This window comes from Terrapene carolina, unplaced genomic scaffold, assembly GCF_002925995.2.
Source record: "Terrapene carolina triunguis isolate 2854851 unplaced genomic scaffold, T_m_triunguis-2.0 Scaffold84, whole genome shotgun sequence".
In the NCBI taxonomy this organism is placed as follows: domain Eukaryota; kingdom Metazoa; phylum Chordata; order Testudines; family Emydidae; genus Terrapene; species Terrapene triunguis.
This window is the reverse complement of record NW_020664435.1, coordinates 23,254,975-23,271,427: the sequence shown is the minus strand read 5'-3', so window position 1 is coordinate 23,271,427 and position 16,453 is coordinate 23,254,975. Positions and strand designations below refer to the sequence as shown.

Sequence of the window (16,453 nt, the reverse complement as noted above, 5' to 3'; positions counted from 1 at the left end):
AACTAATTAAAGACTTGCCTGTCTCTTCCCTATAGTAGTTTATCTTTTGCACATGCCACCGAGGTGTTGTCCGCTATTACAAAAAACAAACAAGCAAAAAAGATGCACTTTACTCGCTGCAACTGTTCTTTAAGGATGGACTTGACCCCAGTGCAGTCAGGCATTTCCCCACCCCTCTTCCAAATATACTTGCTTTGGCATCAGAAATATTGGTTAAATTTCATGATATAATCACATACATACTGCCTGATCGCCTTTTTTTGCTTTAACGTTTGGTGAGAAGCAATGCTAACCACTGAAACAGACCCGTCGGTTCCTTTCTTCCAAAAGGAGAACTTTATACCACATTGAAACAAGCTCCTCTCCAATTAAAATACACAAGAATCTTGCAGAAATCAGCTGCCAGATTTATTAATCTACCTGAAAACAAAACAAAAAAATGGAATAAAACCAGAACTTTAAACAAGCCTTTTAGGTACAATTTCAAAAGGGTTAATCAGTTCAATGAAAGCCTTTCTTCTTTTGCTGGGAGATCATGTAATGTTGGGCTGCTTGCTTGTTTTGTTCAGTGAGTCACTACCATACACCGTGTATATATAAATATATATATATACACACATATATATTCTCTTTAAATATTACACATTTGATGCAATGTTCTCTTTTTTTTGGAGACCCACCCCCTCCCACCAATGCCCTGCTCCAGACAGGAAGTGCTCCACAATGACATTAATGGAATCAAAACAGATCAAAGGACTTTTAATCAAAACGTGTTTCCTTCAAATCTTATTTCAATGGAAGCCACAATGTTCAAAGTTCTGACTTTTCCCCTTCTTGGTGAAACTGCTACATCTTCAGTGGTCTTGCTTTGATTTTGGGTTGATCATTGAAATTTTAAGTGCCATTGAGACCTATAAATTATTGACAGAACAAGATGGCATATTAAGGCATATATACACCCATAAAATATGTTGCCCTATGGGATTTAGGTGCATTAGATGCATGCCCAGAGAGTTCTTCTGCACCTTTGGTCTCTAGTAGTCACTGCTTTTTAATTTTGAATGAATTGCATACGAAATCATTTATAGCGTACTGGTTTCTTGATTGACATTGAGTGGAAAATTAAGCCACCACCAAGGGGTGTCTTTGAAATCACATCTATTACAATTACAATTATTGTTGTTTTATGTTTATGAGTTCATCTTTCCTTCCTCCCCTAGATTTGTTATAGAATTGGAAAGTGAGGCACTCCTGTGAAGTAATACTGTAGCTTTTTAAATTTCACTGGGCTCTTCAAATCCCATTTTTTACCCTCTTCAAACTCAGAAACGTTACATTTCAGAAAAGGTGCTCATAAATATTTAAAACATATTTTTTTCTTTTTGTTTTACATGTAGAATAATGTGTCTTGCTTTTTCAAGATTACCCCCTCTCAAAAATAAAATGATTTAAAACAAAACAAAAAACAAACCTCAAAACTTTAAATTGTCTTCCAAACATATCTGATCACATTTACATTTCGTGTCCAAAACAAGTTGGTTGATAACATCAGTGCCAGCACTACAACGTCATACAGCGACTTCATTGTGTTCTTTGACAGTTCGCATAAGTCTCCGTTCCACCGAAAGTTACAAAAGGTTCCGCAGAGCTTCCCTTAGCAAGCTGAAGCTTACTATTCATTTGTCGATGCGCATAAAAGCTGCTTATAGCACAGCTATGGCGTAAGCTATTTTCTAAGCAATAAATGGTTCAAGTCATCTATTTTGTCCTGAAATGCTATCTGTAGTTACAGCATTGCTTATAAATGGTCATAGTAAATTCAGCATCAAAGAGAATATTACAGAAAAAGACAGCAGCAGAAGCATTAGCGTTATCTAGTATTTATATATGTTATCAACATAACACAGCAGTAAAAGGTTTAAATGCATATTAATGGGTACCGTGTCTAAAAATTACTAAAGTACCTATTTAGTGTATTGGATATTTCTCTCAAGGAGTGCTTGCTGTGTCTAAACAGCATAATTAGATATGTGACTTAGTACAGTTAATTCCTATTGATTAAATAACTTATTTATGTTGCAAAGGAAATGGAAGGAAAGAAAATGTTTTTCCCCTGATCATGATCCTGCATTTAACGCTGACATGATAATGAGAAAAGCCCACCATATGTAATTAGTACTCTCAACTGGACTTTGAAAGGTCGAAAATAATAGGATGGACTGTATTTGCATAGCAAGGTGGCACTAGATCAACATGCTATGCTACGAGTTTGCAACTTGCAGTTTGAAGTCAGGAATTGTGCTCCTTGGACACCAGTAATGGTGTGTGCTCTGCCTAACATCCAAGTAAATGGGCATCTTCTGTAAGGTAGGGAAAACAAAAATATAAAATGCTAACAGAATGACAAAAAGATGTTCAAATGTGTACATGAAAGGTGGGCAGTCTGTCATATCTAGCTTCTACATTAAATCCTGCGATCTATGCTTTGATCCTCTTTATAACAGAAAGACAATTAGGAATGACCAGAGACAAATGCCCAAGTCATGGTACTCTGATAATAATATCCAAACAGTTAATTTACACAATAAGAATTAACTGTACTATGGATACCCAGAGAAAATGTACAATATCTTATGCCGATATGAAACAAAACAGACGATATAGCTTCATTGTACTTAAAACCTGTATGTTCCCTTCCCAAACTTAAGTAAAAAGTAAACCCACCCTTTTCCTCCTGTTGCACAGAATAAATGTTTAGATTCCAACCCTCTCCTTTCAAATAAAGTGCGCTGTCCATGGCAGAACATAGGAGTAATGCAACAGGAAAAGCCCCTTTTAGTGTACTATTTAAAAAACAAACTGAAGTGGATTCTGCTCTCCTCTGGATCTTGAGATAGAGGAGAAGCACAGGGGAGGATGCCCCCTTTTCTGTCATTGCTATTAATACACATAGCCTTCATTATAGGGGTGGGTGTTACAGCAGCCGCCCTCCTGCATGTAGACCATGCTCTCGTCAAAGTGGGACAGTGGCACGGTATCCTCCTCGTTGATGTGCCGCTCCATGTCCGTCTTCAGCAAGGGGCGCTGGTTGTCTGGAAAGGCCATGGAGAAAAGCGCTTCGGGATCACAAACAAACTTGTAGACATATCTCTCTCCGGCAACCTTAACACAAGAGTAAAAAGGAGAAGGAACGAAAAAAGAATTGTGTAAGTTTTAGCACTTTAACAACTTGTAGTTACAGATTTCTGAGGAATCTGCTTTCACTAGACAATGAAATAATGTGCCATGGGAGTTCTCGGGCACCAACATTAGGAGTGAAATCCTGGTCCCATCGCGGCTAGTGGGAGTTGTGCAAAAGCAGACTACATAAAACACTTTTTACCACAGTAGAACGATAAAACCACAAAGTTACGCACCATGTTGTGTCAACTAAAATATAGATAATCCATGATAGAACAGAACTGAATTTAGTTTGATATAAATCAAGTCATACTCAAGTTATCTCAAATATACATCTCTAATAGCTATATTGGCAGAGAGAAAGGAGGGTCAGGACAAAACCGGGAGGAAAGATCAAACCAGTATCTTAGATGCCTATATACAAATGCGAGAAGTATGGGTAATAAGCAGGAAGAACTGGAAGTGCTAATAAATACATACAACTATGACATTGTTGGCATCACTGAAACTTGGTGGGATAATACACATGATTGGAATGTTGGTGTGGATGGATACAGCTTGCTCAGGAAGGATAGACAGGGGAAAAAGGGAGGAGGTGTTGCCTTATATATTAAAAATGTACACACTTGGACTGAGGTAGAGATGGACATAGGAGACGGAAGTGTTGAGAGTCTCTGGGTTAGGCTAAAAGGGGTAAAAAACAAGGGTGATGTCATGCTAGGAGTCTACTACAGGCCACCTAACCAGGTGGAAGAGGTGGATGAGGCTTTTTTTAAACAACTAACAAAATCATCCAAAGCCCAAGATTTGGTGGTGATGGGGGACTTCAACTATCCAGATATATGTTGGGAAAATAACACAGCGGGGCACAGACTATCCAACAAATTCTTGGACTGCATTGAAGACAACTTTTTATTTCAGAAGGTTGAAAAAGCTACTAGGGGTGAAGCTGTTCTAGACTTGATTTTAACAAATAGGGAGGAACTAGTTGAGAATTTGAAAGTAGAAGGCAGCTTGGGTGAAAGTGATCATGAAATCATAGAGTTTGCAATTCTAAGGAAGGGTAGAAGGGAGAACAGCAAAATAGAGACAATGGATTTCAGGAAGGCGGATTTTGGTAAGCTCAGAGAGCTGATAGGTAAGGTCCCATGGGAACCAAGACTGAGGGGAAAAACAACTGAGGAGAGTTGGCAGTTTTTCAAAGGGACACTATTAAGGGCCCAAAAGCAAGCTATTCCGCTGGTTAGGAAAGATAGAAAATGTGGCAAAAGACCACCTTGGCTTAACCACGAGATCTTGCATGATCTAAAAAATAAAAAGGAGTCATATAAAAAATGGAAACTAGGACAGATTACAAAGGATGAATATAGGCAAACAACACAGGAATGCAGGGGCAAGATTAGAAAGGCAAAGGCACAAAATGAGCTCAAACTAGCTAAGGGAATAAAGGGGAACAAGAAGACTTTTTATCAATACATTAGAACCAAGAGGAAGACCAAAGACAGGGTAGGCCCACTGCTTAGTGAAGAGGGAGAAACAGTAACAGGAAACTTGGAAATGGCAGAGATGCTTAATGACTTCTTTGTTTCGGTCTTCACCGAGAAGTCTGAAGGAATGCCTAACCTAGTGAATGCTAATGGGAAGGGGGTAGGTTTAGCAGATAAAATAAAAAAAGAACAAGTTAAAAATCACTTATAAAAGTTAGATGCCTGCAAGTCACCAGGGCCTGATGAAATGCATCCTAGAATACTCAAGGAGCTAATAGAGGAGGTATCTGAGCCTCTAGCTATTATCTTTGGAAAATCATGGGAGACAGGAGAGATTCCAGAAGACTGGAAAAGGGCAAATATAGTGCCCATCTATAAAAAGGGAAATAAAAACAACCCAGGAAACTACAGACCAGTTAGTTTAACTTCTGTGCCAGGGAAGATAATGGAGCAAGTAATTAAGGAAATCATCTGCAAACGCTTGGAAGGTGGTAAGGTGATAGGGAACAGCCAGCATGGATTTGTAAAGAACAAATCATGTCAAACCAATCTGATAGCTTTCTTCGATAGGATAACGAGTCTTGTGGATAAGGGAGAAGCTGTGGATGTGGTATACCTAGACTTTAGTAAGGCATTTGATACGGTCTCGCATGATATTCTTATCGACAAACTAGGCAAATACAATTTAGATGGGGCTACTATAAGGTGGGTGCATAACTGGCTGGATAACCGTACTCAGAGAGTTGTTATTAATGGTTCCCAATCCTGCTGGAAAGGCATAACGAGTGGGGTTCCGCAGGGGTCTGTTTTGGGACCGGCTCTGTTCAATATCTTCATTAACGACTTAGATATTGGTATAGAAAGTACGATTATTAAGTTTGCGGATGATACCAAACTGGGAGGGATTGCAACTGCTTTGGAGGACAAGGTCATAATTCAAAATGATCTGGACAAATTGGAGAAATGGTCTGAGTTAAACAGGATGAAGTTTAACAAAGATAAATGCAAAGTGCTCCACTTAGGAAGAAAAAATCAGTTTCACACATACAGAATGGGAAGAGACTGTCTAGGAAGGAGTACGGCAGAAAGGGATCTAGGGGTTATAGTGGACCACAAGCTAAATATGAGTCAACAGTGTGATGCTGTTGCAAAAAAAGCAAACGTGATTCTGGGATGTATTAACAGGTGTGTTGTGAGCAAGACACGAGAAGTCATTCTTCCGCTCTACTCTGCTCTGGTTAGGCCTCAGCTGGAGTATTGTGTCCAGTTCTGGGCACCGCATTTCAAGAAAGATGTGGAGAAATTGGAAAGGGTCCAGAGAAGAGCAACAAGAATAATTAAAGGTCTGGAGAACATGACCTATGAAGGAAGGCTGAAAGAATTGGGTTTGTTTAGTTTGGAAAAGAGAAGACTGAGAGGGGACATGATAGCAGTTTTCAGGTATCTAAAAGGGTGTCATAAGGAGGAGGGAGAAAACTTGTTCACCTTAGCCTCTGAGGATAGAACAAGAAGCAATGGGCTTAAACTGCAGCAAGGGAGGTCTAGGTTGGACATTAGGAAAAAGTTCCTAACTGTCAGGGTGGTTAAACATTGGAATAAATTGCCTAGGGAGGTTGTGGAATCTCCATCTCTGGAGATATTTAAGAGTAGGTTAGATAAATGTCTATCAGGGATGGTCTAGACAGTATTTGGTCCTGCCATGCGGGCAGGGGACTGGACTCGATGACCTCTCGAGGTCCCTTCCAGTCCTAGAATCTATGAATCTATGAATACACAGCACATGCTGGTAGTGCAGGGACTGCACGCAAACAAGGATGCCTTCATGTATTAAGCAGTAGTTCCTGCAAAGGCTAAGGCATTTGGATTTGTTTACTGAGTGAAAGCCTGTTGGCCTAAGACACTTGGGTCATCCCTTACTCTTTTCCAAAAGGCGTTGGGGGGCCTCTGACTTCTATCTGCATAGCAATCAAATATGAGCAAAAATGTGCTAGATTTAACATCTTACTTGAAAAGTGGGCTTACCTCAATCCCTATCAAGTTTACAGAGCACTATTTAAAAGTTCCTTTAGAATTTAAAATATATATTTCCCTTTAAAAATGTAATGTTTTTGAAAGTGAACGGGAACATAATACTCATTACATCCGTCTTTGCTTGGTTTGGAACAAACAGTTTTAATTTAACAGAGATGCATATTGAGCATGGAAAACAGAACACTGTCTTAAATCTGCAAGTACCCACTACAATTTAGGGCTTATCTTCCCTGGTTTTACCTCAAATTAGTTGATTATCTGGGGTGATAAATATTTTTACCCTACAACAAACAAGCATCCATCCTTTACAAACATTGTTAAGTACTGTCCAAAAAAACTCTAGTGGAGGCATACCTGTGGCACTGTATGGAATTTGGGGGACACTTGAGGATATTATGAATACCAATATTGTAAAATTGCAAGGAGTTATGCCAGATATGCCACGTAAGATATCTGCAAAAATGTTATAATTTGCCAGATATGATCATCTCATTTATGTGTTTGTATCACCCTTGTATTTTGGGTTATAGATATGTATGTATGTCTGTATTTCAAAACTTGTGCTATGCTTCTGGGTGACATACCCCAGACAGTTTGGCAGCAGTACTGCCTAGCCTGCTTGATGGCCCATTAAGGACCATCAGCTATACAACTGACCCATTGAGAGAAGGCAAGGGATACACCTTATGACTCAGCAAGGCATGCACGGGCATGCCTATGGACAGAACTCTAAGGTTTTCAAGCCATGTGCTGGGCAGCTTGTGTTTGAAACAAAGTAAGCACAGGCCGCATGGCAAAAGACTATAAAAGGCAGCTGCATCTTCTACATTTTGTCTTCAATCCTGCTTCCTACCTCTGGAGGAACTTTGCTACAAACTGAAGCTCTGAACAAAGGATCAAATGACCCATTCAAGCTGTGGATGTACTCCAGAGGGATTTTCAAGCCAGCAAACTCACCAATACTGCTTGGAACCTGATATATGGAATTTGGAGTCTTTGCATGTATGTGACTGTTTTACTATTTAACATTTCTCTTCTTTTTCCTTTATAAAAAACCTTTAGTTTTAGACACTGAAGGATTGGCTGACAGCGTGGTATTTTGGGAAAGATCCAAACTTATACTGACCGGGTAACATGGCTGACCCTTTGGGGTTAGAAGAACATTTTGTATAGTGAACAGAGTTTTTTAAATAACTTCTCACTGTACAGGACTTAGGTGCTGATTGGGAGCCAGAGAACTGGAATGCAATAAGGGGGCTGTGTGATTTCTTGCTTCTTGATAACCAGTGTAGGGGATCAGAAGCACAGTTTGTGACTGGCTGGGGAGTTTAACTTCAGTGTTACCCACCAGTCTTGGGAGTATCTGCTCTCCCTTTCGCAGCCTGCCCTGACCTTGGCATTTCCAGTGAGGGCTGCCCCAGGCACCACCTTAAAAGCACAATGCACATATGTGCAGTTATGGCAAGTAGCTAGCTAGCCACTTACCTAAGGGCTTGTAAACTGTGCTAAGTGGACCAATAGCAGATGAGGAAGAAACTAATATGCTCCACTGGCCGAGCCATTAAAGTGCACAGTCTAAGCTAGGACTATACAAGCTTTGCTGGGAAAGCAAGTTTATAAATTGTTTGGGCCAACTGCCTTTTCTTCTCTTCCCCTGGAAAAAAAACAGAAACACCTAGAAAAGTAAATGCTAAAAGCTAGCACAAATTAATGGAGTGAGCTCAAAGGGTCAGAAGTCTGGAAATTCCACAAGTAACGTTTGTTCAATTATGTTATCTTCTGTGCAACATCGCTAAGTAAAGTGTCCTATTCATCTTTACTTGTAAAATATGAAAGTTAGCTGTGGTTATTAATGGATACTTTAAAACAGGATGTGCAATGCAGGCGAGTTAACACTGCTGCAGCAGCTTATGGGCCCACTCTGGGGAAGCAGGTGCTGAGCACCTCCTGTGAGGTGCTGAATTGAATTAACTGGAAGCTGAGGGCTCTCGACACTTCACAAGAGGCACTTATGGTCAGATATTTGAAGGTATTTAGGCACCTAAATATATAGAGAGTCACCTACTGGGATTTTTAAAGATGCCTATGCACAATCCTCAGTTACTTAGGCATCAAACTGCCATTGGAATCAATGGAAGTTAGATGCCTAAACACATCAGAGGATCTAGGCCAAAATTTAGGCACCTAAACACCTTTAAAAACCTGGACCTTAGTACTTCGCAGAATCAGTTCCTGACTTTGAAACTTCCCAACTTTGGAAAGCTTGATCTCACAAGCTTAAGGCTGAAATAACACAAGTGTTGTACTTTATAGTTGTAAAAACACGCTCAGATCACTGGATTGCACAGTGCCAATTCCAGGTGTAAACTTATTAGTTGTGTGGATTCACAAAGTTAATGTGAATAATAGATAAGGAAGCAAGTAATGCAAGGAGATAATTAGAATCTCTGGTAACATCAAGGAACACAAGAGCTTGATTCGGCAGCTGCTGCAAGCAGGAAACTCCTATTGACTTCTGAGTTGAATGCCCGCAACAACTTCAAATACAATCAAGTCCACAGGAATATGGGAGTGGTTTGTCACTGGGACCACACCTATTGCATATCAGTTATTTTAAATATTAAGTGTTTGTCAGTATGGTTTTTATATTACATTCCAGAATCCATTAAAAATCACTATCACTGTGATACCGAACCAATAATATTGTAACTATCGATGATTCTTCTATTTTGCAGTTACTAAAGAATCTATTTGCTGGACAGGTAATTTAGATCTGCAAAGCACTATCCATAGTGGATTCTGTACTTTGCCTCTCTCAGGTCCCACAGGTGTCCCTTCACCTATTTTTTGGATGCTAGTTTTTGTCCTTGCATCATGATCAGCTCAATGTGAATGATCAGAAAACATACGTACACACGACACATTAACACAGTGTAATAATTATATGTGTACACACGCACACACACACACACATACTAGACACAGACCTGTAGCATGTAAAATACAAAACTTCAGCATATGTCCAAAAGAGTGAAAAACCTGCTTGAGCAATGCAATTACCAGTGTTTCTTCTTATAGCATGACTTATGGATTAATGTGCAACATTCCAGTGAAATTTAATGCTGCATTAGCTGCTCACCTTTTGCATGATTCCCTTCTCATAATAATAGCGAAGTGAACGGCTAAGTTTATCATAGTTCATAGCTGGTCTATTTTTCTGAATCCCCCAGCGACGGGCCACCTGCCACAGAAATGGATTAGCAGTGATCTGTTAAATGCATTTAACAAGCAGACCTTAGAATCAGATTATTTTTTTATAAAAAAACACCCACTGCAGGGGGGAGAAAAAAAAAAAAAAAGAGAAAAGGTTGGTGTGATATCTGAATTTCCTGTGTCCTAATATGATTTTTAAACCATGCATGCAATCTTTTTACTATAACACGACAACAGGCCTCTTTATTTGTCAATATGGTGGCTTAATTAAAAAAAAATTAAAAGAAATAAAGATAAACACATTTAAAGAGTGGGTAGACTGAGGGTACGTCTATACTTACCTCCGGGTTCGGCGGTAACAATCGATCTTCTGGGATCAATTTATCGCGTCTTGTCTAGACGTGATAAATCGATCCCGGAAGTGCTCGCCGTCGACACCGGTACTCCTGCTCCGCGAGAGGAGTACGCGGAGTCGACGGGGGAGCCTGCCTGCCACGTGTGGACCCGGGGTAAGTACCTTGTAGTTCGAACTAAGATACTTCGACTTCAGCACGTTATTCACGTAGCTGAAGTTGCGTATCTTAGTTCGAACTGGGGGGTTAGTGTGGACCAGCCCTAAGCCTCCCAAAGACAAGAAGAAAACTCTTCTTTCATGCTACTTTGTAGACGAGCTTCCTGCTTTTCCTGTATCCTTTTTGTTACTGGAGCACTGTCTATCACACAAAACCTTTCCACTTCAGTTCAGGAAGTCATAGAGATTGCAGCTGTAATAGTCACAGTAGTGAGGCTATTAGAAGATACAAGATAAAAGAAAACCACCTTTCCCCATGTACATGCTACTATAGGTGAAGAAGGCAGAGAAACTAAAAAACCCTATTCTGATACTAGAGCTTGTTGGATAACCAGGATGGCGAAAAAGACTAGATAGCAAACATAGGCAGCACCGATCACACCTTAGAACCTGCCTGTTTATTTATTTATTTTTAGATGAATTGCAGACAACTCATGGAAAACTACGAAAGTTACTCAATGGAGAGTGATATGTCTGCTGCTGTCATCTTTATTTTTTGTCTGTCTTTATGCCTCTTGTTTTATTACCAGATATACTTCCATGAAAGCAGGCTTTTTCTTACTCATTCTGTACCTAAAGTCATAATCCACTGTTTGTGAAATCACAATTACTTGCTGGAATGTTACTCCACATGAGGCATAAGCAGCAGGAGCTTGTGAACTCTAAAGGAAGTTGATGAAAATACATTTCATGGGCCTGTTATGACATCCAATGAAATCAAAGGGAGTCTTTCCATTGACTTCTGTAGGTTTTGGATCAGGCCACAAAAGAAATAGAAATTAATGGTCATCTAACTTTCTTAACACCAATGCACACACGTAGTGTGCTGTAGGGCTTGAAAACTTTCACCATCAAATCAACTGACACAGTTAAAAGAACCAATTTCCATGATGCAACACAGCCACTTTCAATGACCAGCTAAACTGGAGCTAGAATCTGTTGGCAGTTGAGTGTGAAGCTCATCCCAGTGTAGAGGGACACTTGAATGGAGCAGAGCCAGCATAGAAGCTCCTATGAAAACCCCTCCTTACTGCTACCGTAGGGGCCATAGCTGGAGGATGGAGGACATAGCTGCAACCTGCTGATCCTTGACTGCTCTAACTGCCCGCTGGGAAGCTGGTATAATTGAGGGCCAAATGTAAACCATCTTAAATTACGCCTGGCAACAGCAGGCCTAGATGAGTGTGTGTGTGTGTGTGTGTGTGTGTGTGTGTGTGTGTGTGTGTGTGTGTGTGTGTGTGTGTGTAAACAACTTTGCACCCTCTCCTGAGCTGCACTGTGTGCCTTAGCCGCAGCTGGGAATGAGTCCTAATCCCCACCCACCTCCACATACCTCATCCCCATGTGTAGTATTCAACCAATCACATCACTTTGTGATTGCACTGATCAAAATATCAGCACAGGTATTTTACTGAACTCGCACAACCAGATTTTCGGGCAGGGAAGATGTAGGATGGTTCATACTCTAGCTAGTGAAAAGAAAGTTTATTTATAAAACAGCCTATTAATTATTCCTATTCCTTTTGTTCCACACTTGATTTAAGCCCCCATTCAGCAAATATTTATGCATGTGAGTAATGTCATATCCCTGACCAATCCTGATTTCAATGGAACTAGGCATGTGTAGAAGCGTTTGCAGGATTGGCGCCTGGGCTGGTGGCACATGGGTGAGGATTTTCAAAGGCGTCTAACTCCTACTGAAATTGAATGTAAGCTTGGTGCCCATCTCCCTTAAGCTTGTTTGAAAATTCTAGCCATAGACTTTGGACCTCCCATGCTAAGGCCCGAGCCCTTTAAAGTTACCTTAGCATTCTTCAATTCGAAGATACAGGGTTAATAACCTTGCATTTCATAGACACACGGGGCAGGGGAGCACATTTTCAAGAGAGCTCAGCACCCAGTAGCTCCCACTATTTTCCATGTAACTCATCTGAAAATCTGGCCTCCAACTGTGGAGTGCTGAGTATTTTGAAATATGGCACTTAAGCTTCCATTTGTTTTAGTGATTGTCTGTGCATGATTAGTTGAATCAAGACACTTAAAATAATGTGCACCTATTCTAAACCTACCAGCACGTACCTGTCCTCCCTATATTCCCTAAGTAAAGTTTCAGAAGGAGAGGAATGCATCTCTCCAGAAAAGGAATACAATTAATTTGTAGGATGCATAAATCTATTTTGAGATGTGTTGTCCTTCAAACAGCAAACTTCCACACCCACCTCTTCTGGCTCAATTAGTTTGAATTCCATGCCTCGGCCGGTCCAAGCAATGAAGTGAGAGTTTGATGGGTCATCAAGAAGGGCTACCAAAAACTGCCAGAGCTGAAGTGAGCCCCGCCGCTGATATGTGGGTCCCTCACGGTACATCCCTGGCTCTTGTTTGATGTCACCTTCACACACACAAAATAATGTCAAATATTCATCAGTGATCAGTTAGTTAGATGAAATGCCAAACCAAAATAAAAATCCTTATCACCTTACAAGCCTGCATATACTACCTTTCCTTCTTCTTGCTGATTATATATAATACACTCATACAGGTAATTTACTAGCAAATTAAGACAAAAAAGTAGAGTACCTAAACTCAGTCACACTTCATGTCAGTCTTTGTTGTTTTTCATCTAACTCTGATATATGCAAATCTCACTTGCAAACAACATTTTGCAATACCCTATATCTGAAAGAGCATGAACTGTTTTTGTAAACAACTCTGATGCCTGAAGAATTTCATTTGTATACAATACTTTGCACAACCCCCATTTTGAAACTGTAATGTATGCTTCCTATAGCTGCAAAACCCTATTGACTAAAACTTCTTTTGCATGCAAATACTTCTAAGGGAAATTTGACAGCGCATTTGACTTGGACTTAAACAGCATTGGCTTTATGTATAGGCATGCAAATCCTGCAGATATGTGAGTTCCTCTGTGGCATATTGGACTTGCATACAAGATGGTTCATTTTTAGCACGCTTTATAATTTACTCATACCTGCATATGAGATTAGCATTTCCCCTTAAAGAGCAGTAAGTTATTTTTGCTTAAATTTCAGACCCAGGGAAATCTATCAAATAAACAACATTTTGCTAACTGCTCTGCACAAATTGCTAATGAAACACTGTTACATCCATACTGTGTGTTTGCTTGTTTTTAAATTGTATGTCTACTGAACAGCTCAGGGAAACAACATTAGCTAAAAGGTCTGGGGCTAGAACAGAGATTTTGTTTCTGCTAATGATGACAGCAATCCTCGGTCTACTTGTAAAACTCTATTCCCCACTTCACCACCAGAACAGCAACTTTTGCCAAGCAGCCTGACCTGTATGCAGCATTGTTGTAGCCGTGTCTGTTCCAGGATATTGGGAGAGACAAGGTGGGTGAAGTAATACCTTTTATTGGACCACCGTCTGTTGGTGACAGAGACAAGCTCTTCAGTTACACAGAGCTCTTCTTCAGGTCTTCTTCTTGGGGAGGGATAGCTCAGTGGTTTGAGCATTGGCCTACTAAACCCAGGTTTGTGAGTTCAATCCTTGAGGGAGCCACTTAGAGATCTGGGGCAAAATCAGTACTTGGTCCTGCTAGTGAAGGCAGGGGGCTGGACTCGATGACCTTTCAGGGTCCCTTCCAGTTCTAGGAGATAGGATATCTCCATATATTATTATTATTAGGTCTGGGAAAGGTACTAAAGGTGTCACAGCTAAATACAAGATGGAACACTTTAGCGTAAGTAGTTAGCACATATTCTAAGGGAACATTTAGGACACTGAATTTATGGTTTATTACAACAATCTGTAACCTACTAATCCCCCTTTTTGTTCTATGACTACAGTGGCATTAATGGGCTACTTCCTGTCGAATGGTCCCTTAGAATATGGGCTAACTACTTATGCCAAACTATCTTTTTGATCTTGTATTTAGCTGTGACACTCTTAGTACCTTTCTCAGACCTGAAGAAGAGCTTTGTGTAGCTCAAAAGCTTTTCTCCCTCAGCAACAGAAATTGGTCCAATAAAAGATATTACCTCACCCACCTTGTCTGGCTAGTGATGGAAGTCAGGATTTTACATAAATCAAAAGCATAAGGATAGCCTCATTGCCATTATAGAAGGGCTCAATGTATCAAAAGAATAAGAGCATTACAAATAGAATACAGCCTTTTATAAAAAGGAGAGAAAACTACGGCAATAGTTGGCAAAAAAACAAATAAATCAACACCTGGCTCTTTGATTTATGTTAAATCCTGATCCTGCAACAACTTATTTTTCAAGGACAAGATTTTTCTTCTAACTATAGTTGAGTAACATGTAAACAGCAAGTGCAGTATTACCGAGGACCCAATTCTTAGTTAGTGTAAGCTGGCAGAGAGAGGTCTATTGATTTCAACAGAAACAGCAGAGAATCTAGCCCCAAAATGTTAGGCACATTGCTGGATATATCCCACTTTTACCCTATGGGCCACATGCAATGAAGAGTCAATACCATTTTTAGAACAATGGGTGATTGTGCTCGTTTTCTCTGCTCCCCCCACATTAGACGTACGTACAAACACACAGATTCTTATTACACCTGAGCCTGATCTTGTGAAGAGCACTGCACTGTCCACTTACAGCAGCTTCAAGTCAGCTGTTCCCCTTGGAAGAGCATACCTATTTCCAAAGATTTATTTTCTGAAGCAATCTGCTCCACCTTTCGATTCTTATTTTTTTTTTTTTAAAATAAAACGTGCAGCTGTTCAGGAATGAAATAGATGGATATTGCTCCTACAGATAAAGTTAAAATTATGAAGTAAAGAAACAGAGGGCCCAATCCTGCTCCCAGTGATGTAAACAGGAATTTGTCACCGGTGCCCATGGAAGTAGGACCAGATACATAATGTTTCTTGTTTAGAAATAAAGATCTGAGTTGATGTGCTAAATAAAAACACAACTAGCTTATGTTCCATCACCCAGAGTACAAGAGTGACTGAGTAAAACCATTCCTTCTGTGAAAGCGTCAACCCCATGACAATACAGTGCTGGATTTAGCACTCATCAGAGCTTAGGTCTAATAGCATTCAGAATCCTCCATTTGCTTCTTGCTATTCCACATCAGCTCTGATATGCTGGTGGCACCTCAGTTTCAAGAGTATGTAATTCTCCAGGTTGATTTTAATTTGAGCCCTCCCATTCATAAGCAGATGCAGCCAGTGTGTTAGACATGCAAAGGTTTGATAACACGCACAAATGTCCTAGGGAAAAATTGGAGCTCTCCAAACTCCGTGAAGCAACGTTCAGAGAGCTTTTCACAGTCACTTATCAGAAGGACATCCACTCAATCCTGTTAAACAAGCAAAGGTGGATGTACAGAGACTAAGGTCTGGTCTATACTACCCGCCTGAATCGGCGGGTAGAAATCGACCTCTCGGGGATCGATTTATCGATCCCCGAATCGGCGCTCTAACTCCACCAGAAGTCGATTTTGCCGCCGTCCTCACAACGGGGTAAGTCGGCTGTGATACGTCGAATTCAGCTACGCTATTCACGTAGCTGAATTTGCGTATCTTAAATCGACTCCCCCCTGTAGTGTAGATGTAGCCTAAGCCAAAGCAGCAACTACAATAGAATCTCAGAGTTCCGAACACCTCGGGAATGGAGGCTGTTCGTAACTCTGAAATGTTCGTAACTCTGAACAAAACGTTATGGTTGGTCTGTCAAAAGTTTACAACTGAATATTGACTTAATATAGATTTGAAACTTTACTATGAAGAAAAAAAATGCTGCTTCCCCTTTATTTTTGCAGTACTTTACGTTTAACACAGTATCCTACTGTATTATTATTATTTTTTTTTTTGGTCCCTGATGGTGTACTTCTGGCTCCAAATGTGTGGTTGACTGGTCATTTCATAACTCTGAGGTTCTCCTGTAAATCAATTAGTTGTTCAGTCTGCAAATCACTTACCCAAAGTTGCAGACTATCACATACTGGGCCTAATTAT

At 40.2% G+C, this 16,453-nt stretch overlaps 1 protein-coding gene across 2 annotated transcripts in view; it reads right to left on the bottom strand.

The window, feature by feature from the left end:
• Positions 1-386: 386 nt before the first annotated feature.
• The window catches only part of ETV1 (ETS variant 1), a 76,754-nt gene continuing 60,687 nt past the window's right edge, over positions 387-16,453 (bottom strand). For both annotated transcript variants that reach the window (XM_024209042.2, XM_029910974.1), the window contains 3 exons: positions 12,702-12,871; positions 9,838-9,939; positions 387-3,162 (listed from right to left, as the gene is read on the bottom strand). In XM_024209042.2, coding sequence (XP_024064810.1) covers positions 2,941-3,162; positions 9,838-9,939; positions 12,702-12,871 — 494 coding nt within the window. In that variant the 3' untranslated portion in view covers positions 387-2,940. The remainder of the gene's footprint in view (positions 3,163-9,837; positions 9,940-12,701; positions 12,872-16,453) is intronic.